Below are 23533 nucleotides of genomic sequence, written 5' to 3'. Positions count from 1 at the left end.
TGGGTACAAGTGTATTTTTTTTTTAAATTTCATTTATTTATTTATTTATTTATTTATTTATTTTTGTGGTACCAGGGATTCAACTCAGGAGGACCTTGTGCTTGCCAGGCAAGTGCTTATTCTACTGAGCTATCTCCCCAGCCCTGTATTGTGAGTAGAACATATTTCTAGTGGTGTAAAGTGCTAAACGAAAGGTACGTGGGTCTGTTCTTACAACTTCATGTAAGGACATTCTTGTCAACAAAAATTTTAAAACTAGTGGTTTTGCAGCGGTATAGGATCTGCTGGGTCAGGTGTCAGCTTTCAAGCCCTATTTATATCTATTCTATCTGGATAACCCTTCCACTGATTGCTTTATCTATAAAAAGTCTGGTCAAATAATAGTTTTTTGCAGATGTTTATAATACCTAGCATACTGAGTAACCTCAGTTATATTTTAGTGAGTGGTTACTGTGTCTGTCAGGCACAGCTCAAATTGCTTCATGTTTATTACCTCATTTAACTTTATAATTCTAGTAAGTAGATAATGTAATTCATACATTTTCTAGTTGAAAAAATTTAAAGCAAAGTCTAAACCACTTGGTTATGGTCTGAGTAGATGTTGGAAAAAGAGTATGGGCAGATTAACATCAGGATTTGTTTTCTTTACTGCGCCAAGAATATCTGGTAACTCTTTCCTGGCTTCTCTAGTAATATTTGAAGAAATGTATGTTGTATAGATTGTAGTGCTCACTGCCTCATTCTATTTTGTGTTTAGGGTTGTGAGAGCGGTACCTTGCTCTAATTTGTGTGTACAGCTCATTGGTATGGCCAGTGTTTTGTTCCATCTTGTTGCTGTAGGTTTCATTTTAGGAAGAATTATTTGATTGCTCTTGAGATAGATTTCTTAGCTTTGGAAGAGCATGAGTAATCAATGTACTATGTGTCATCATTTCTGAAGCATCAAATCAGAGTACATACTTTGTAGAGGTATATAAAGTTCACAAAATTTAAAGTAGAAAGAACGTTGTTTTTGACTCTTATACTTCTTAATCCATGTTATGGGGTAATTGTGGAATATAAACTGAAGCTGTCAGTTCTTTCCACAAAAAGAATATGGTAATACTTTTCTTTTGTAGGGACAGGATACCATACCAAAGAAAATGGAAACATTTATGAATGTAAAAGGGTTTCATAAGTATTAGTTAAAATTGCAGTATGAGAAAGAGAGCCTCAGGAAGATGGGGCTATTGTTGACTACTAAGACACTAAGGTCATTTTCCAATTTAGGAAAATCTTATTTTCCTTCCCAGTTTAATGTAATTTTTTGATTGAATATATAGACTACCAGTAAAGCTTCACAGTTGTAGTTGTGTATATATGTTACTTATTTGAAGTGGAACTGACATTAGCACAGCATAAAAATGTGATTAGCACAGAATAAAGATGTGGCATTCTGTAATGAATCCAAAAATGTTAGTTGTTTGGGCTAGAGATACTCTTTTAAGATTATCTTCTGGATTTATTTGATCTTTAGAATTTATTTATTCATTTGTATTTTAGGACAAGGTGGACATGGTGTGTAGAGTCTCCAGAGTCTCACTGCGTAGGTCAGATTTGTAGTGATTCTCCTGTTTACATCCTACCAAGTGCTGGGATTATAGGTATGTGCCACCACACCCAGTCTCAGTTGGTCTCAGCATGCCCTGGGGGCAGGTTGGGGATAGAACTCCCCTCCCCTGTGTCTGCCTAAGCAGGTGCTTTAATTCATTTAAGTTCTAAGGATGGGCATGGTGGCGCACACCTGTAATCCCAGTGCTTGGGAGGCTGAAAACAGGACAATCACTATGAGTCTGATCTACATAGTGAGATCCTATAGACACTGAAGACCCTGTACTAAATACAAAAATAAATAAGTAAATACTAAAGATAAGGGTCTTGCTACACAGTCTGGATTTGTGGTGATCCTCCCGTCTCAGCCTCCCTTACTGCTGGGATCATAGGCATGCACCACCATGCCTGGTGTCTGGGCCTGCATTATGCGGGTCTGGCACAGCATGAGGTACTGGTGATTGGACTCAGGTTCTTGTGCTTGCCAAGCAGGCACTTAGACCACTGAGCTATCTCCCCATCCCTAAGTGGAATATATGTTTAAAGTTATTTAGAATTTTAAAATATATACCTTGTCAGACTATTGGTAAGAGTAATGGAAAATGCACACCCTTTTAATTTCTTTTATCTGGGAAAGATAAATTAGCAAACCATGTTCTTAGTATGTCTCTTCTGTAAACTTAGCAAAGAATACTACAATTCTAGATAAAATGGCATAGTAACAAAGAAAAGATGTGAGCTAGCCTTCCCTCCTTTCCTCCTCTCCCCTCCCCTCCTTCCCTTCCTTTTTTTGTTTATTGGGGATGAAACCCAGGGGCTTGTACATGTTAGGCAAAGTTTCCTCCATTGAATTATGTACTCAGCCCTTTATTTTTTTATTGTCATTACTTAATTTTGAGACAAGATCTTGCTAAGTTGCCAAGGTAGGTTTGAATTCATAATGTCCCTCCCTCTCATCCCAAATAGGCACGAGCATAGATGTGCACCCTGTGCACCCAGGTCGTGATCATGTTGTTTTCTTAATCTTTGAACCAAAAAAAGATTGCTACCTTGCTTTGTGAAGTATACTTTTACTTGTATCCTTAGTCTGCCTTTGTATAACCACTGATTTCAGTTTTCTGGCTAAAACAAAACAAAAAGAAAATGTAGTTTCTGAATTCTCTTGGCCTGATTCAGGTACTTGAATGTGCTTTGTGTATCTACCTTAGTATATAAGAGGTCTTTTCATATGAGAAGGTTCTTACTGTAGTCTAATCACTAGATCTTCCTGCTTTTATGCCAGTGCATGAAGAGCACAGTTTTGGTATCGCGGTTTTCTGTTTTCCATGTGTGAGCAACTTTGTTTAATGTTATATGGAGCCTAGAACAGCTAGCTTTCTTGGCCTGACAACTTGGTCATTTGCTTAGGCAACCTTGGAATGTTAAGATTCATATGCCTTTTAAAATACTAAGGCCCTACTGACCTCACTAACATAGCAGATTTTTTTTTTTTCTGAAAATCTTAACCTATTAAGGAGACTCAAACAAATGGAAGATTAAGGAAAATTAAAAAAAAAAAAAAAACTGACTTCAGATACCATTAGAGGAAGACATCAAAGAAAACCATAATTGAGATTTAGATTTGAGAAAACATTTTGCAATAAGTAATCAATCATAACTTCATTAAAAGGGAGGGGACCAGGAAAAGATTTTGAAAATTGCAGACAAAAATATATAAATATGTATTTAATGGATGTGCTAAATAATTACTTAGCATGAATGAGACTGATTTTTTAATTTGGTATTTAGAGGTGAAGTTGTCTCTATATGAAACAAAAAAATCTAGGAAACTGGTAAAGAAAATTATAGGAAACACATCACAATGCACATCCATAAATGAGTCCCAAAAGTGAAGATCAGAAATCATGGGAAGGGCCAGGAATATAGCTCAGCGACATAAGCACCTGCCTGGCAAGCATAAGGTCCTGAGTTCTATCCCTGGTACCACAAAGAAAAAAAAAAAAGGGAAAAAATAATTTAAAAAATAGCTGAAGCAGGAGTGCTGGGGATGGGGCAGGGCACACACACAAAAAAAAACTGAAGTAAATTTTTTGAACTGGATAAAAATAATGAATTTTAGATTGAGAATGCCTATCTAGTGCTACAGGGAGAAAAACTGATCTGGGTGGGTGACCTCCAAAGGATACAGGGAACCTGCAAATGATATAGAGGAAAAATGATCTCCTGAACTGACCTGCATGGGTTTGTGTTCTCTAAAACCAAAGAATGAATTTTAGGAACAAACGGTGGTTATGAGCAGAATATATTTATTGAGGGAAAGAAAGCTCCTGTCCAAGAGAGAGAGGGACAGGTAGGAGGGCCCAAGTGGGTAGTCCCCAGGAATCTCTCTCTTCCAGGGACTTTTATAGAGGAAAACATGTGGTGAGGAGGATCTAAGGTGATGGAGAAGACATGGTAACGCGCTTAGGTGGATGTGGGGTGGGACAAAACTATGGTCAACCAATGGGATTACAAGCACCATTGCTCAGGTGAAGTTGATTACGCCCAGGACCAAATGAGGAAGCAAGTCGGGTAGCAAGCTGGCATGAATATGGGACAGGGTCTCTTCCTGTTGAGGGTTGGACTAGTGACTCATTTGGGCTCTTTCAAGGTGAATTGATACCTATTTAGAATATCAATCCCTGATACCCCTCCCTAGGGAAGTATGTAGCTGTATTTGTTTCCTCTTTTGTCTTGAGGTATGGCCCATATGGGAGTGTCTGTCTCTTCCAAGTTGCAAAACCACCTTGTCTTCCATCTTGTCTCCTTGAGGGCCTGGCCCTGTCTGACTGCCTATAATATTTCTATCTAATTCAGCTGCCTACAACACTAGGACAAAGCAGGATGAATGGGAAAAGATTCACATTTGGTAAACTGTCAGAGTTCAAAGAATGAATATGGAAAAAAAAAGTTTGATAAGCAGAAGAAATAAAATGTGGAAAATTAAATAACTTGAGTTTTTGGCAGTCATACTCAATGCTTAAAGATAGTGAGGTAGTAACTACCTTTCAAGAAAAAAATAAAGAGTTGGACCTAAATTTCTATATCCAACTCCACTGCTTTAGGAGGACTTTTTTTTTCCCCACACTTGTATAAACTACTCACCCTGTGAAAAGATATTTGAGATACTACAATGTGGTGAAAAAGAAAATTTAAGATCTTTTTTGGATGGTAGGGTATATGATGGAACAGTGAAAACTGATTTTATAAGCTCAGGTCTTTTAATTCAAAAAAAACCTAAAAGCTAGAAGGAACTTCAGTTTTATCAGTGTAAAGTATATGACTCATTCTTTAGTACTAAGTAAATGATAGGAAATTATATCTGACTGCAGTAACTAGTATTTACTCAACTGCATTATATATGCACTTAATTGATTTTAAGTTTTTAGAATTAACATAGTAAACCCATATGTGTCTATAAGATGGGCTCAGTTAGAGTTGAGGAGTAGAATGTGTTACAAACCTGTAAAATGTAAAATCATCTGTAGATAGAGGGAAGAGGTTCAGTGCTCATGTTTTCAGTAGACAGTCTATACATAGTTGTGTGAGCCATTTTGATGCAGGAACATAACAAAAAGAACATATTGTTCATTTTGTCCTTTTGTAACCTTTAAATTTTTAAAAGATTCCAAGTACATATGTCATATTCATAATAGTAAAAAGACTGTAGAGGTGGTATCTATTTGTCTTAATTACTGTTACTACTATAGCGAAATTAATACATTCGACTGCGACATTGTTTTTAGAAATTGAAATAGAAGAAATATGGGGATTAATTACTGAAAATTAGAAAGTTGCATATATTACAAGGTTTTTATGTCAGGTGTCTTATTTCTTGATTGACTCACTCTGGACTTTGCATGTTATTTCTGGACTCCATAAGAACTGACAAAAATTTTTTTAAAAAATTATTGTGAACAATTTGGAAATATGCATAAATTCTTGAGTTCTTCCCTCCAAATCTTAATAATATGGCATCTGTCTATCAAAAGGTATCTGTCCTAAGGTACATGTCATGTGATCAAGGAAAGTCATATCTACAAGGAGGCAGGGAATATCTTGTGGAAGATTATAAGAAAAGGAAATTGAAATTACCATTATCCCTTACTTGTTACTTCCTGTGATAGCTCTCTCCTTTCACTGATGACACACTGAGTCTTCCTGAGACAGTGTTTGTTGAAGGAAGGAATCAATTTTAAACTCAGATTAGTATTTGGTTTATGTTCTTAATATAAGCAGAATGTTTTAGAAAGCTTACATTTAGCTTTAAAACATGATCTTTTAAGCAACACATTTCTAAAAGTATGTTTTTGTAATTTGATTTTTTCTTTTAAATAGAACATCTGATGGCATTATGAGTATTTAAGGCTTGGCACCAGACTGCCAAAGACCTTAAGACCTGGGTAGTACACAGTGATTCTGTTTGAATTGTACATAGCTTTCTGAGCATGCTAAAGTGTTGATAAAATAAGATGTGCAAATATCTTAACTATGACCATTTTACTGGAAATTGTAAAATTTGTATGGGGTGGGTTCCTCAAGCACATAAAAAGAAAATTAAGCATAAAATTATGTTTGGCACTGAAGTTATACTTTTAAACATTTTGCAAACTATTAGTTACTGTATCTAGCCTTCCAATAATAGGGCAGATTTCACTAGAAAAAAATTGACATGTATATTTTTGAAGAAGAAGATAGTTGATAGGGTTTTTCAAAATACTTTAGTAAGAAGTTGGTGTTAAAGGATTTGAAGGATACAAGTATGGGTCACATTTGATTCCAGAACACAAACAATGAGATCGTTATTATTATACATAAAGGCTGGTAAATTGGTTCCTTCTATGGAGATTTGGTAGAACTAGGTATCTGAAATTTCTAAGTGGCCATAACATTTCTAGTGTGAAGATAGCTTTCTGATGATGAAAGAGGTACTTCACAATTACATGAGAGTAATATTTTCTGACCCCCCCCCCCACTCCATACTTTAGATTAAGCTCAGGGAATACTGAGTTACATCCTCCGGTCTATTTAAGGTTTTTTATTTTTATTTATTTATTTATTTTTTTTTGAGACAAAGTCTCAGTATGGCAGTTCAAGCTGAACTCAACTACATAGTGCAGACTGACCTCGAACACTAGTGCCTTGAATACAGGCATGTGCTACCATTCCTGGCACTAAAACATTTCTTATTTTGAGACAGTCTTTCTAAGTTACTTTAGTTGGCCTTGAACTTGGCAGCTGGGATTATAGGTGTGCATCACCATGCCTGGTTTGAAGTCATTATTTGTTTTGTTTTATTTTTGTTTTGAGATAGGATCTCACTGTGATGCTAAAATCATTTTTAATTGTGGAGCTAAAGAAATCCTCCCACCTCTGCCTACAAAGTAGGTGGGACTGCAGTCACGCCACCACATCTAGCTTAGATTAGTATATGTGAGGGTAGTGAAGAAAATTCTGTCTATATCCACTTGGAGCGTGTTGGAATGTCATAGTCATGCTTTTGAGATTCTCTATTACATGCGGCAGCCTTTAACTGTCTTGTCTGTGGTACCATCAGAGTCAGGACAGTGGAAATCCTGCTCCAGTTGGCATTTTCTAGCCTAGCCTGTGGTGGTTAGACAATTGGAGGCAATATATTTCTTAATTATGAGTTTGAAAGAGTAGTCTTTTGGTAATTGAAGTAATTGCCTTTAGGCAGGTCATTCCAGGTAAGTTTTGGAAATAGTTCTGATAACTGATATTTTGATATTGCACTAATTGGAGCTTGATACTAAGTACCCTAGACCATCAAGGGACCAGAGAAGTAGAGCCAGTGAGTGTGATGGGATTCCAGGGATACTTGGGTAGCTTTTACATCCACACTATTCTCCATACTTTTAGATTTAAAGTTTTTCTTAAAATTTTAACTTTTATTCCTGGTTGGTTCTCTTCTCTGTGTGATTTCTTTTTCGTTAGTAGATAATCGTAGCTTTGAAGCAGATAACGGTTAATGTGTTGTTAACCAGATTGAGAATGTTGTACTACCACCAATAGTACTAGGCTTAAGCTTGTTTTTCAACAAAAGCATAAAATAAGTAATTTGTATTACGCATGTATTCATTTTTATTTGAAAAGTTTGTGCAACACAGGTTTGGGAGGTGGATATTTTATCAGTCCTATGTATGCAGAGCCTATTGCAAAATACCAGAATAACAAATTCATGGTGTGACCTATCATGGATAGAGATAACAATGTAAGAGTCCAGCAGACACTAATGATGGGAAAAGAAGGGCTGGCTGCTTTACTTTTTTCTTTAGTGTGTTACTTATATTTGGAGAAGACTGTGGTAATATTCTGTACTGTATATAAGATGCATCTGAGTGAAATATTTTTTATTTAAATACTGTATAGTATGTCTTCTGTATTGTCTAAGGTTGAATTTTAACTTTTATTTATTAGATTAGGAAAAAACAGAAAGGTATGGTAATGAAATCATAGAAGAGGGGAAAAAAGCTTTGAGGATTGTAAATGTTAAACTTGGTCAAAAGTCATGACTGAGTTCACCTGGATTATGGACTTTCAGAGGTAGTTTTTAAAATTTGTTTATATGTGTTTTTTAAAAGTTTATTGGTAGTTTTGATATACATAATGATCACATTAGGGAACTTGTACCTGTACATGATGTCATGTCTTAGTTCCTTTTTCCCCCATTTCCCTTCCCTCCTTTTAATCCTTGTTCCCTTTATTTATAAAACTTTGCTTCCATTTTATCCTTTTTATCTGTTTGTTCTTTTCCCTTCCTTCCTCCTTCCTTTCCCTTTCCTTTTGAACAGTTTATTCTGACTTTACAATATCTCTTATATATTTTTGTTCTTATTTATACTTTCAGTTTCTCACACTAGAGAAACTGTGATATTTACATGTGGGTCTAATTTATTTCATTTAAGAGTGGTCTCAATGTCCATCCGTTTAATTATAAATGTCTTGTTTATCCTTTTTATGACTAATACTCCATTTTTTAAAAATCTCATCTTTTTATGAATTCATTGGCTGGTGGGTATTTGGATTGTTTCCAAGATTTACCTATTACTAAGTGTGTCACTATAAATGTGTGTGCGTACATCACTGGCATGCAGCAAATCATCAAGGTTTTATGCACCATGACTAAGTAGGATTCATCTTAGGGATGCATGATGTTTCAGCGTATACAGATCAATAAGTGTAAAAATAGACCATATTAACAGAGCCAAGGACAAAAAAAAACCATAGATGCAAAAAAAGCATTTGACAGAATCCAGCACTGATTCATGATAAAAACCTACAGAAAGAATAGATGGTCTTTTTCTCAATCTGATAAAAGCCATCTATGACAGACCAACAGTCAACACCATACTGAATTTAGGTAGAGTAATTTTACTTGCCATTTGATATCCAGTTCTTAAAGTTTGCTACCTGATAACTCACTAAATATTTCTATAAATGAGTGCTCAAAATGTTAGTGGCCAAAAAAAAAAAAGGTTAATGGCAATCTTTTTCTTTTTTTAAGCTTATTAGGACTTTTAAAAATAGTAGCCTTGGACAGAATTTATTTAAGCAATAAAATATTTTAGAATGTTTAAAAACAGTATATGCCCTCCCTCATTTGGAATTTAGATGATGGCCTTAGAATTTTTTAATTTATGAATTTATAGTTTTGTATATCTTTAACTTAAGCTTTGTTACTTAAGTCTTTCAAGTATTCCTCTACTTTCTGTAGAGGTGTGTCTATTTTTATTCTAGAGATTCTGATCAAACTTAATTTTTAGGCCAGGGAGATGGCTCAGTAGAATAAGCGCTTGCCTGGCAAGCACAAGGGCCTGAATTCAATCCCTGGTTCCACAAAGAAAAAGGAAAAAAATAATTTTTAAATATTATTCTGTGAATCCTATCTAGGTTGTATATTAAGAACTGAAGGCTGAGCATAATGGTACATGCCTGTAATTTCACTTGGCATCTATTGAGACCCTGTCTCAAAGAAAGAAAAGAAAAATCAAAAGCTGAGATTGTACTATATATTTTTTCTCATTAACCTTACTGAAAATCCATAAAAAGTTAAGAAGGATTTTTTTTTTTTTTTGGCTCAGGCTACCTTAAGGGCTGGTCTGGTAAGGCCTGTAGAGGTGGGGATTGAACCACGGTATCCTGCATTAGCAGGCTTTTAAACAATTGAGCTAACTGGCATGTCCCTGAGATTGTACTATAAACGCTGATGTGACACTGTTTTCTCCTTGTGTACATTAAATGTTTTTATAATGATGGAATAATTACTTTTGAATTTTAGGCTTTAAAGATGAATAATTTGAAAGTAAGAAAGTTGGATGACAAAGAGATATATCTAGCCAGAATTTATTTATGGGAAATTCCTTGATACTTCCTGAAGTACTTACAATACTAAATTTGGCAGAACTGTTTTAGTGTTTTTTTGGGTTTTTTGTTTTTTTAAGGCGGTATCATTTGACATGATCTTTTCTCTAGCTTTATGGTACATTCTGCATTGTAGTTTGCTTTTCTCTCCCTTTTGTTTTCTTTTTTCCCCTCTTTTCTTGCTTCCTTCCTATCATTTGAAATTCTTAATCTAGCAAAAATATATGCAATTTTTGATAAGGGACAGAAGTTAGATGAGAGGAGGCATAACTTCTGATTTGATATTCCTTGAAAAGTGAAAACATGGTGAAACTAGTGAAGTCTAGATAAATATTTTGTAACTAATACAGATTTCAAATTTGAATTTTTAAAATACTGTAGACTTATATCAGTGTATTTTGTAGGGAAGCAGGCATATTCATTCACTGTATAAAGTAGTGTATAAATTAGTTGAAGGATAAGTTGGAAATATGCATTAAAAAAACAGTAAATGTACACATGAAATTTGTTGTATGGTTATATATTCAGGCATATACAGAGCACATGACCAAGGTTTATTGTAGCATTATGAAATATTAGAAACAATATAAATGCCTGTCAATAATGGACTGAATACATATAGTATGTGGATTTTAAATGAAAGCTTGAGGAGCTGTCAAAAATAAAAAAGATCTGTGTATGCTGCTCTGAAAACAGTCAAATATGGAGTACTGCATTTTAAAATGAGGCTGCAAAAAAGTACTATTATCCTTCAGTGATCCTCTGTGTCTTTAGAGAGTTGAGTCTAAGTTCTCTTTTGGATACCAAAATCCATGAACGTCTTAAGTCCCTTATATAAAATAGTAATTGTATATAACATATTTGTATCTTCTCATAAAAATTATGGCAGTGTACATATTGTTGTTTAAATAATATGTGGACTTCGAAAATTTTACCAGATTCTATTAGTCTTTTCATTTGAAGCCTTAAAAGTATCATTAATATCTGTCTTCATTTATTTTTCATCTAGGTTGATACACGTAGTTTCTAGTTCTGTTAAACTATGCCTTGGCTTACACCATAGAAAAATAATATATGTTTTGAGAAATGAAAAAATTTTTTGCTAAGCTGTTGTTATGTGTGTATGTGAGATTATTATATTTGTTCTATTAGTAATTGTATTTGTTTTGTTTGCATATGTGTATTTCAAAGCCTAACCATTTGTTAATTAGAAAAAATGTAATGAGAAGAAAACTTCACAGAATTGTTTTTAAAAAGTTTCATGGGTGGACAAATTGCGAAGTGTTAAGTCATACAAAATAGGGTTCCTTGTTTTGCAGCTCATTTCTGTGTGTTTTTCCTTTCAGTTTCTTTTTAACTGCTGAAGGAAAGCAGTGCTGGTTCTAGGTATTTAAGCTACTTCTGGCCTTTTCCCACTTTTTGATCAATGGGAGGCTTTACTCTACATTTTAATCTTGTTTTAGTCAATGTTTTTATTCACGATTTTGATTTTGTGTGTGTGTTGGTTTACATTTCTTTGCATAAGGTAGGATGTTAACTTTTTGCATTTTAATATCTTTATCGCTGGCAAAGAAATATGAATGGTTTTTTGCCATTGAAATCCCTTTAAGATAAATGGAAAGACAAGTTGTTTGCCTGTAAGATGAGGTAAAGATGGTTCACTTTTAGGATGATAGATCTGAGACATGTGTATGAATCTCCCTGACATGGTTTATCAAATTAACAAAACATTAAGAAAGCAAAATTAATGAGAAAAATAATTATTTTGCTATACCATGTGAACAAAAATTACAGAAAATTTAAATTTATATTCTGTTCATATTGCATGCCCCCAGTTCTTTATTTCAGTGTCTAAAATTACAGTCAAAGAATATATTTTTGTTATCAGAAATTGTTGTGTACTAGTGGAACAAGAGGTGCAAGTGATAGAGCATGTGCATGTGCAGGGATATGGGTTTGATTCCCTAGTGCTGGTCCCTGCTCTGCAGAGGTCGTTATTAGTGTTAAAAGTGTTGTTAAAGGAGTTAGGATGTGTTATTGGATGTCAAGTGATTATTTTATTCATGCACTTGTTTACTGAACAAATAACTTCATGGCCTGCTCATGCAGCCCCTGCTGACTCTGGGTATGCATTGGCAAGAAGTATTCCTGTTGTCATCAAGCTTTTGGTCTTTAAGGAGACAGGTAATAAATGATAGCATCTGTGTTACTGTAGGAAAGCCATAATCCCATACTTAATAAAAACTGTGGCTGGGTGTGTAACTCAATGGAAGAGTAAATTCTAGGGCTTTGGGTATGATACTATGCACCACCGTAAAATTAAAACCTTACCAGTAAACGTCAAAAAAAGAAGTACCTAGTAACCTATAATCACAGGACAACACAGAAGGAGAAAGTGAATGGTATGATTTACTTAAGTTTTAAGGGAGCCTGAGTTTTTAATAAAATAAGATTTAGAAAGTTTATTCTTAGCTTATGAGAAATATGAATACTCCAATATATAGGTTCCTTTAATGCAAATCTTTCTTTGCTTTCTTAAACTGGAGGAAGTTTTGATGAAACAAAGTTTATTGATGAAAAATGTATATAATTGACCTGGAAGGTAGAAAATAATGAAGGCCGTTTTACTGGTTCTAATATAAGACCTCCAAATGATACAAGAAAATATTATAACGCCCAACCTTCTAGATATCTATATGCTGAACTACTGCACCCACAATTAAAAGAATGAATTCTGAGGAACAACAGAATTTAAGAGTAGGAAATTTTATTGAGAAAGAACAAAGACAGGAAGGGACCCAGAAAGTTGCCAAGCCCAGTTCTCAAAGGAAATTTTATAGAGCAAAATTATGAGATGGGTATAACATGGGCCAAAACTATGATCGACCAATAAGATTACAAGTGTAGCCACTTAAGTAATGTTCATCTAGTGGAGAAACAAAGACTCTTTTAGGAAGAGATGGGTTAGGAAGTCCTGATCATCTATCCTGGGTAACTGAAGCCTATTATAATATTGATTACAGTATATCGTCTATCGTTCAGGGAGGTACGTAGATGTAGTCATTTCATCTTTGTCGTGCGGCCTGGCCTTCATTGAATGTGCCTCCAGCCACAGTTATAATGTGTACTTATTCTCTGCACTGACTCCCTTGAGGGCCTGGCCCTGTCTGACTGCTTGTAATATTTCTACCTAACTTCGCTGCCTATAATAGTTCCTCCTTAAAACAGATCTTAAGGATGTGTTACTTTGAGAAGTCACTGAAAGCCAAGCATAAATGTTGTACATAAATGAAAACATTAAGTGTGGTCTGAGAAAGAACACTGTAGTATCATTTCTTTGTCATTCATTTCACATAAATTTTTTATCACACATTTCTGGGTTTGAATTTAGATTTGATTCTGATATATAAGTGCTGTCTGAAGCTTGGTATTCTTATCTGTAAAAAGTTTTATCACATGAAGAAAGTGTTCTGCTTGATTCTGAGGGTAGAACATGGAGCCATCTGCCTAGATTTAAATCTTAGCTCCTCAACTGGATGAGTTTTACCTGGGAATATTTGGAAAAAATAAAGTTGATTAATCTCTCTATGCCCTGGTTTCCATCTATGTAAAATGAAGATAATAATGCCGCTTTTAGAATTATTGTGAGAATTCAGTGAGTATAAAAAAAGCATTTTAAATAACATATTGTTACTCCTGGTACAGTAATAATGCCTCCTAAATACCAGAAATTATGTAATAGGACTTTATCTCATTTCATTTCGCTTCATTTTGTTTCATTTCATTTTATATAACCTGTTGAGAAGAACTGTCCATCTTGTTGATTGTCCCTGGAACACTTTCTGCTATACCATGGATATGCCAAGTTTCTTTTAGTTGTGTTTTCATTATCAGGAAAAAGACTATTTTACTGGTTAGTAAAAGAAGTTAAAGGCACTACCAGAAAATGACTGCTTCATAGTATATAATGCCTTGTTTCTAAAATCATAAATCAGTTGAATGTTAATATTGTATTCATAGATATTTAAAGATGTGTATAGAAAGCCAGCTTGCTATTGAACTATATTAAGATGATTATTTCTAATATTCTCAAGTCAGTAACTGCATTATGTCAGTTAAGCAGCCCATTTGACTGATATTACAAATTCCTACCTTAGTATATCTTGCTCCTTTGCATTTTTTTGCTACAGCCATTAAGCTCACTACAGTGCTTTATTAAGAATACTTTGCTGCATAACCCACTTCAGCCTCTTTTGTTCAGTCAGGAAGCCACACGTATTAAGTAGCTTTTAATATATACGATTAATATAATTATTTCATTTTTGAAAATTTAGGATTTTAAAATTTGAAATGGTAATATAAGAGAGTTTGGATCTATTTTGTCTATTGAAATTACTTGACAGAAGTTTGCTTTGGAATAGAGCTTCTGTATCTTTAAAAAGCACACACTGAGTCACCCCCTGCTCTTTTGGTAGATGCCTGGCTAGTCAACAGCTAAGCTGCTTTAGGCATGTAATAGAACATTCCATTTCCTGTTCCCTTGCTGACACAGAGGAGTGTTCCTGCTGGCAATGATCTAATCACAGTGCAGTAAGAAACATGGCAGTTTGATAAAACATGGTGGAGACAGCGGCTGAAATGGAAGCATATGTTCTAGAAGACATTCTAGAGGTAGGGCTAGATTTGTAAATGAAATGAAAGTTGAAATTTGAACAAAGGAATCTTATCTGCTGGAATTATGTTACAGATGAATAGATTAGAGGAGAGAGCAAAGAGAGGCAGAGCATAAAAGCAGAACACGATCAGACCTTTTCCGTGTTAGAATGTGTCAGATTTACATGATTACTAAAGAAATCTAGATTTATTTTGTTTAAACTCCATGTTTCATAAATTGTGGGGTAGATATTGATAGGAGGAAAAAAAGGAGAGGGGCTTTGGACTTAATAAAAAGCCTTGTGCTGGTATTGACCTTTAGATTAACTCATTAGTAGGTGGGGTCTGCAAAGCAGCTTTGAGTGGTTTTAGTATCTTATGTCTTAGAATTCATTTACATATCTAAGCCTAATGCTGTGTTTGCAATTAACTATTAAATACAGCAGGTCATTTTAGTTTAAAACTAAGCATATAAGCCTAGTTGGTTAATTAAGATGGTACACTTGGGTCTTGAATTTTTTATGTGACTTTGATCATTGTAAAATAAATTATGAAATTTAAAAATCCCTACAGTTTAGAGTACTAATGCTAAAGTGCTATCACTAAAATTCGCCTGTAATTTAAGTCAGGTGAATTTTAATTTTTTTTAATTTTTTTTTTTTTTCTGGTTGTATCAGTTTTCAAAGAAATAGTATGCATGCCAAAGTGAAACTAATTGATTCTGATCTTGGTCATAGCATACTACCAAAAATTTATATTTACAGGAATAGATATATAGATATTACTGGTTTTTTTTCAATCTATAGAATTATAGGTTTTTGTGTGTTTGTTTTCCTTCCTTAAGAAAAAAAATGAATTCAGATAAGCTTCATGGTGGTGAGTGGTATTCCTAATACTTAAGACTGTAACTTAATTTTTATTAACTATTTCACTGTCTTCTGAAAGAGATTTTGATTGTGGGGAGAGGCTGCAAAGGAAAACCAGGCTGGGTTAGCAGGAGAAAAAAGGCTATGCGCATTATAAAGTGCTGCATGATCAATGAGCATTTTCTGGAGTCCCTTAGTGTGTGCCTGAGCTGACATTGCAGCAAGTCCCACAGTGGTTCTGCAGAGTGAAAACTGAGTTCATTTTATCATCTACCTTCTTGGAGATACCTACCAACAAACACTTCCTCTTCCTAAAAGCTATTGTGTGAGTTGAAATGTGTGGTTTAATTTCTGTTGTTTTCCTCCTTTAAAAAAAATTTTTTTTTGATATAGTTAGTTTCCTTTAAAATGTTTTACTTAGATATAGTAGTATACACTTTCATTAACTGACTAGTAATTACAAGTGGCCACATGGCACCTAATGGTTCATTTTTAAAAATGAGTTTATAAAGTTATGTGGGACATTTTAATTTGCATGTTTAAATTTTTGTTTTGGATTTTATAGAGTATGCTTTATAGCTTGTGAAAATGTCAGCTTTTTTAGTTATTTAAAATTTTAACATATAACAGATGTTAGAAGTCTTTATTTTGTAGTGAAAAACCCCACTTGAGCATAGTTTTGCACTTTAGTTTTTTGAAATGGTATTTTCACAATTGCTTTTTATTGTTTCTTTAAAACTGTCAAATTAACATTTTGTAATGACCATTGGATTTTTAATTATTCTCATTTTTGAGCTATCTTAAATTGGCCTCTTCATACCTGTTGCATTAAACCATATTAGATTAGTTTCTCTGTTTAAAGTACTGTGATTTAATTTAGTATTTGTCCGTAATTGACAGACTAGATATAAAAATTATTCAGGTAATAATAAAAAGGTTATTTTTCAAAATTATGAGTACTTGTAGTGACCTAGTGCCAAAAAAAGTACAAAGAATAAATTTGCTAACTCTCTGAAGTGCCATATACCATTTCCTAAAGCACCTCACATAGCAAATTGATATGTTATATATTGTGCTTTCCAGAAAAGAAGTATTTTAAAGGGGTAGTTCCTTACATAGATGTCCAGTGAATATAGTTACACGCCACAGTTCCAGTTATGTCACTGTACCTAATTTTTAGCTACTTGAAATTTGTTACCATAATTGTCATCCTTGGGCTTTTATTTATGAACCTAGAGAATTGTATGTAGATTTTTATGAAATTTACATTGGACTCCTATTTTTTTCTCTTTGTAACTTGGTCCTTTGAAGCAAATTTGTAAAGATGACTCATATTACATCTGGGTGAAACGGGCTTCAGTCAGTATCACAAATGAATATAGTTCGGATAAATTCTTATAGTGTAGTAGCAATTAAAAAATTCAGCTAACTAAATTGTTTGAGTTGATAAAAATAATACTTTCCAGGCCAAGGATATAGCTCAGCAGTATAAGCACCTTCTGGCAAGCACAAGGACCCAAGTTTCATCCCAGGTACAGGAAAAAAAAAAGACTTTCCCATTCAGCAAGAAATTTTGGAATTAAGCTAAGACATGTAGGATAGTTGTATCTCCTAATGCTATTTGCACCTATTTATTGAATATATCTAGGGGTGCTGGGCACTAGAAATTCAGGGCAGTTGGTATAATAACTTTGTATATAATTTGTTTCATGAAGGTGAAGGAACAGAAGAAATGTGTATCTGCCCTTGGAATTTTAAACAGTCTTGAATTTAGGATGCATACAAATGCGTGTTTGTATTCTAATATTTTATTTCATTGGTTCCGTCTGAAGACTTTAAAACCTACTTTTAGCAGTGTCCTTAGAAAACTGTTTCTCTTTGTGTATTCTGAAAAATACAGTCGGTAGATATTTCTTCAGTTGGGCACCTTTGTTTGCTTTTTTTTTAGATGTGCCTGTTATATTTCTTTGTGAATAGAGCAGTCAGAAACCTGCGTTTTCATACTTCTATCTTTTAGGGTTTTTTTTTCCCTTACTATATTACTGTTTTTTTAATCTTTACTATGAGTGTACACCCATATATGCATCATACACACTTAACATATATCCTTACGTATACTATACATGTTACTAATTTATGCAGTGTGGAAGCTCTTATTTGAATGTCTAGTTTATCCTGGATGGATGATGTGGAAATTACAACATTGCATTCATACACCAATTTTGGAAGAATACATGGGAGAGTAGATGTGTAAAAAGACATACTTTTTATGTTAATCTCTATAGAGACGAAATATTTTAATGGTTGTGGAGGATTCATACAGCTTGTAAAATGATAATGTAACTACAAGTATATAAATTGATGTGTTATATGTGAGAGTAAAAGCAAGCTGACTAGTAGTCCACTAGTCCCATATTCACTCATCATAGCAAGCAGTCAGTGCTTGCTGTGGAGCATGAATTAGAAAAGGTCTGTCATGCATTATCTGCACATACATGCAAAATTATTGACACTTGTTTTAAATCATTATGAAGTTTTTTTTTTTTTTTTTTTTTTTTTTTTTTTTTTTTTTTTGACACTCAACTAAAGAGCTAATCCAGGTGAGATGATCACTGTAAATTTGAATAAGCACCATAGTCTTGTGTAACTATTGGGAGCTTAACATGCAGCCTCCAAATTTACCAATTCAGAGGACCTCTGTAAGGTGCTTCATGTTAATATCTGTGAGATGATAACCTCAGGTTATGAGTTGGACCATTTTTGACTGTTCATAATTTGATCTTGGATAGTGTCAGACTTCCAAATAACCAGGTGTGTGTGTGTGAGTGTGGGGGTGTATGTGTGTGAGGGGCTGGTACCAGGAATTGAACTTGGGACCTTGTGCTTGCCACACAGGAGTTTATGCTGCTGAGCTATCTCCAGCCCCGGTTATGTTTATAAAACATATAGAATGTGCACGTAATTGCATGATGGCAGTAATACATTGCTATGTATTACATAAATTACATAGAAGGACTGTGCCAGGTGTATATTTCATCCTCATGTAAGGAATAAATGAGGTAATCTTTGTAAACATGTAGCAAAATAGTGTAAACTCTTACTAAATGTTTGAAGATTCTAAAGACTGAGAGTTGTCTATAAACATTTGCCATATTAGAAATTAAAAGCAGGAAATATGAAGTCACTTCCAAATTAATTCATTTTAAAATGATTGATACTAAACCTATTGTGAAAATACTTTTATTAAAAAATTATTCTCCAAGGGCCAGCCTGGTAGCTCAACGGACTAAAGCACCTGCTCAGGCAGAGTGCTGCAGCCAGGGTTCAATCTTGGAGTGCTGTGCTGGCTCCGCCCCGGGGAAGTGCTGAGACAGTGATTGAGACTAGGCATGGTGGCACACCCTTGTATTCCCAGTGCTTGGGAGGCTGAAAACAAGAGAATCACTATGAGTCTGATCTATGTAGTGAGACCCTGCCTGTACTAAATGCATTAAAAAATAAAAATATTCTCTAATAGAAACTAGACAAAAAAGAGTGACATTTTTAACTTTTTTGCAAATATTTTTGGAGTCTGCCTTAAAAGAAGATAGTCATCTTGTCTCAGTGCTGGGACAAATACACGACACTCAAAATTAGAAAGGAAAGGTTTATTTAGTTCACAGTTACTGGAGATTTCAGTCCATACTTGGCTGGCTCCAAGTCAGAGTGGCACATGGCAGAGAGCAGCCTTTCATGGCGGTGACAAGAGAGCCAAGGGAGGAGTAGAGGCAATAATGGCTACAGAGAGCAAGTCTGACTCCCATATGTTGCATTCAGGCTATCTGCCCCATGCTCACAGTCATAATCCTAGTGGATCATGAGTTAATCACAAATTCTAGAAGTCCTCCCCATGACTGCGTGAGACTTTGAGGGGACAACTAGATACAAACCACAACACATCTATCTGCTTTTATATTCACTATTGTAATGTTACTTTGGTTGAAGTTTATGAAGAAAATCTGATGTTACATAGAGATGAGGGAGGGAGGATATGGCAATAGCCCTTTCAGATAAGCACAGATATTCTTTTACACTACTCTTCATATGTGCAAGTGGTAGTTTTTTAAGTTAGTTGCTGGGCTCAGGAGATAGCTTTGCAGTCTAAGCGCCTGTCTGGCGAGTGCAAGGTCCTGAGTTTGATCCCTGGTACCACATGCCATGTGGGCCCCAAAACCCTGAATGTGCAGTGCCTGCCACTGAAACCAGGCATGGTGGCACATGCCTATAATCCTAGCACGGGGGAGGCTGAGACAGGAGGATCACTACGAGTCTGAACTACATGGCAAGACCCTGTATCAACAACAACAAAATCAAGTTAGTTGCAATTTAGAACCTAAGGAAGCACCAGTGAACTTTTTAAAGACTAATATTTTTACTGCTTTATAAGGAAAGCTGACTTTGTGAAATGATTTTTAAAAGACTATTAGTGTCTGGGTGTGATGGTGCACACTTGCAATCCCAGCATTTGGGAGGCTGAACAGGAGGGTTGCTGGAAGGCCAACCTGGGCTTTGTGAATGCAAGGCTAGCCTAAATTATGTATAGAAAATGTTAAACAATAACAAAAAAGATTGTGAAAGTATGGCACAGATGAATATGCTGCTTACTAACTAGTATACATTGGTCTTGATTTATAAAAGCCAGCAGGCTTACCCTGATTTTTTGTATCAGTGTTTTTGTGTCACTATAGTGAAATAGATAACTACCTAGATATTGTAAAAATAATTTTCACCTCACAGTCCCTCTAAAAATTTAGAGGACCCTCATAAATCTCATGAATTTATTAATTCATCACATGCCTCCAATTTTTCTAATCTCTTTGACACACTCTGCACCATCACTGTATCTTAAACTATAGTAAAACCGAATTTAAGAAATGGAACAATACTTTGTGTGATAATCTGTATGCTAATTTGAATACACTTTATAAGTCATATCTTATAATTTCTGTAAGTAAGGAGTTTGTAGGCTACAGAATAAAGAAATAAGTAGAAAATGGTATTGCTTGAAGAATAGCATTAAGTAATAATAGTAATATATTGATATTGATAAAACCACATAATTAAAAACCACCATGAGTTTGTAAATCCTAAAAATTCCATGTATTACATATACTTTTTCTTTACTTTTTTTTTTTCCTTGTGGAACTGGGGATTAAACTTAGACCCTTGCTTGCACTTGCTAGTGAGTCATTTCCCCAGCCCCGTGTGTGATTTTTCTGAAATTAGAAATTATCACTTACTTTGTCAAATGAAATATACACAAAGCATTTGTAAACTTTGCTTTTCATTTCAGAAGCTATAGATTTTGTTTTTATCCTTCTAGTTTTCTTATTCTAGGAGCCACTTTAGTTTTCTAGGCTAGTTATAAAAGATTCAGATAATTTGTATATTCATTTATTTAAAAATGAAAATGTTATTCTGCAGTTTCCTCATATTTGCTGTGACCTAAACAGAGTTTTTTAAAAATCCACAGCAGTGAATGACACATTGGTGTGAATTCTCAAAATACCTTACTTCAAACACTTACCCTTTTCTTAAGCCCTTTGGCAAATCCTCTTTTGAATGTCTTTACTTTCCCTGTTACGGCTGCCTTGATATCCTGAATCCATTCATAATGTTTACCTTTCATGGTCATTTTGACTTGGGGATGGAGCTAGAAGTTGCATAGTGCCAGATCTGGTGAATATGGTGAACAAGGATGTAGCATAATGTTTTATAAGCTTGCCTTTCTAATGGATTACATTTGGTCACAATTTGTAAACACGTTTTTGAAAGGATTTCCTTGAACTGCTTCAGAAAGTGGCAAGTGTGATGGTTTAGAGTACTTTTGAGAACAAATATTTTGAACATTTAAAAAAATTTAATTGTTCACTGTATTTTGTTTACCATTTTTTCCCTGTGTAATAGCAAAGTTGAGTCATGCAAAATTGACTTCATAATTTTCTATTGTATTTGTATTTGTACAAATACACATGTTCATATTAGCCCAAATTTTTTACAGTTTTCTTTGGACATTGGCGTTGGAATCAGCAATGTGTTTCTTCTTGGAAAAAAGAAATGATAATAACATATACACCTCTCTCTGTCTTTCCAATTGTCACAAGCCAGTTCATGTTGAATATAACCTCACACAATTTCACATGGACCTTTTCTTTTCGTAAAACTTTTTCATTGAACTAGTGTCTAGCTGGCACTAACCTTGAATTTGCCCTTTGCCAGTTACCCCTGTTCCTGTCATATGTTGTGTTTGTACTTTACTTCCTGACATCATATTAGGTTTTATTTATTTATTTATTTATTTTTTGGTTTTATTTATTTTTTTAGGTTAGTTTTAAAAATAAAGTTTCTATCTAAACACTTTTTTTTTTTTTTTTTTTGTGACAGGCTTTTGGTATGCAGTTCAGGCTGGCATTAAATTCTCTTTGTAGACCAGGTTGGCCTTGAATTAACAGCAATCCTCCTGCCTCAGGCTGCCAAGTGCTGAGACTACAGGCATGTACAACCACTGGGCCTCTAAATTCTTATATTTTATTTTAAAATGCTAGTTTAAGACTGGAACTGTAGCTCTATGTTATGCTACCTGCTTGGCATATAAAAGACCCTAGGTTTGAACTCTAGTGTGGCACATCAAAAAAACAAAAAGGGAAGGAAGGAAAGAGAGAATATTAGGGATTTTTGAAATGTGTACTTTTAAGTGTTCATACATTGAAAAGTACTTCCTCTTAAGATTGTATGTTATATATGCCTAATATTTTATTATTGTTTTTCAAATGTCTTAGTTCCTTTTTTTTGTTTTCTTCATGAAATAAAGGGAAATAGCATTGATAGTAGAAGGTCATCCCTTCTGTAAAAATTCATTCCACTAAATTCCAAAATAATGATTAGATGCTCCATGTATAATTTTAAACAAAATTGTGTTTGTCTGCTCCAACTGTCAAATTTAGCTTTACCACCCCTAGTCTAAATTGCTTGCTTTCACCTTGTCTCTTACCTAATCTCTTTCTGCTCCAGTTTTCTCTACCTACCTGTCTCTGTCTTCTTTATTTCAAGTCCTACTTATGTCCCGTCCATCCCCTAGGGTATTGTCTTTCTAGACGTTCTTTCCCATTGTTTTGTGCTCTAAAAAAGCAATATGGGCACATTAAAAAATCTGTATAGTAGGGCCGATGAGATAGCTCAGTGGACTAAGCAAGCACAGGGACCAGGGTTCGATCCTTAGTCCCACATGCCTCGCCGGCCCTGCCCCTGGGGCTCACTGAACCTGCTATCTAGTCCTTCCCGGTGAGATGGCACAGGCCTGTATTCCCAGCACTGGGGAGGCTGAAAACAGGAGTATCACTAGAGTCCAGGCTACATAGTGAGATCGTGTACTAAATACATAAATGAAAAAAAAATCTGTATAGTCCATGTTATATTTTTGACTAAGTATATGCTCTGTAAAAACAAAACAAAACACTGTGTAGGCAAACATAACACCAAAGGGAGGAATATAGTACAGAAAGGTATATATATCAAGTTAAATGGCAGTAAGAGCCAAACTTCAAAACTTTGTGAATTTTGAGATTTTTATAGTCTTTAGTTTTGTTGCTATCCTGGATGGTCTGGAGAACTCTTTTGTTTATCAAACCTTAAGTCTGAGAAAAACATTTCTCCAAATCCTTACAATAGATGTTTCTGTGAAGTGTGATTTTAAAAAAATATGGTATATGGTGTTGCCAAATAATGTGTAAAGGAAAAGGTAGGCTTTAAAAACATTATATGTCCTTGTCCACCTTATTGACTGAATTGAGTACCTTATGTCTTTTGGCTGTTTACCAAAGTCAAAATGATCATAAAAGATAAATGTTTAGAATTAGTTTAGGACATTGAGAAAGCTATCCCAGGGGCCGGGGAGATGGTTCAGTAGAATAAGCGCTTCCCTGGCAAGCGTATGGGCCTGAGTTCAATCCCTGGTTCTGCAAAAA

At 34.6% G+C, this 23533-nt stretch overlaps 1 protein-coding gene across 7 annotated transcripts in view; it reads left to right on the top strand.

The window, feature by feature from the left end:
- The window catches only part of Ankrd17 (ankyrin repeat domain 17), a 165132-nt gene that overhangs the window by 16803 nt on the left and 124796 nt on the right, over positions 1-23533 (top strand). For 2 of the 7 annotated variants that reach the window (XM_023708595.1, XM_004648422.2), the window contains exon 1: positions 14554-14682. The exons of 3 other annotated variants lie outside the window; for them this stretch is intronic. In XM_023708595.1, coding sequence (XP_023564363.1) covers positions 14629-14682 — 54 coding nt within the window. In that variant the 5' untranslated portion in view covers positions 14554-14628. Of the gene's footprint in view, positions 1-14553; positions 14683-23533 lie in introns of those variants that run through there. 2 more of the 7 variants (XM_023708597.1, XM_023708596.1) reach the window with 1 other exon arrangement.

The sequence above is a fragment of the Octodon degus genome, unplaced genomic scaffold (genome assembly GCF_000260255.1).
Source record: "Octodon degus isolate 3935 unplaced genomic scaffold, OctDeg1.0 scaffold00407, whole genome shotgun sequence".
Classification (NCBI taxonomy): Eukaryota; Metazoa; Chordata; class Mammalia; order Rodentia; family Octodontidae; genus Octodon; species Octodon degus.
Note: the sequence above shows the minus strand (reverse complement) of the source record. Positions and strands in the feature narration are given on the sequence as shown.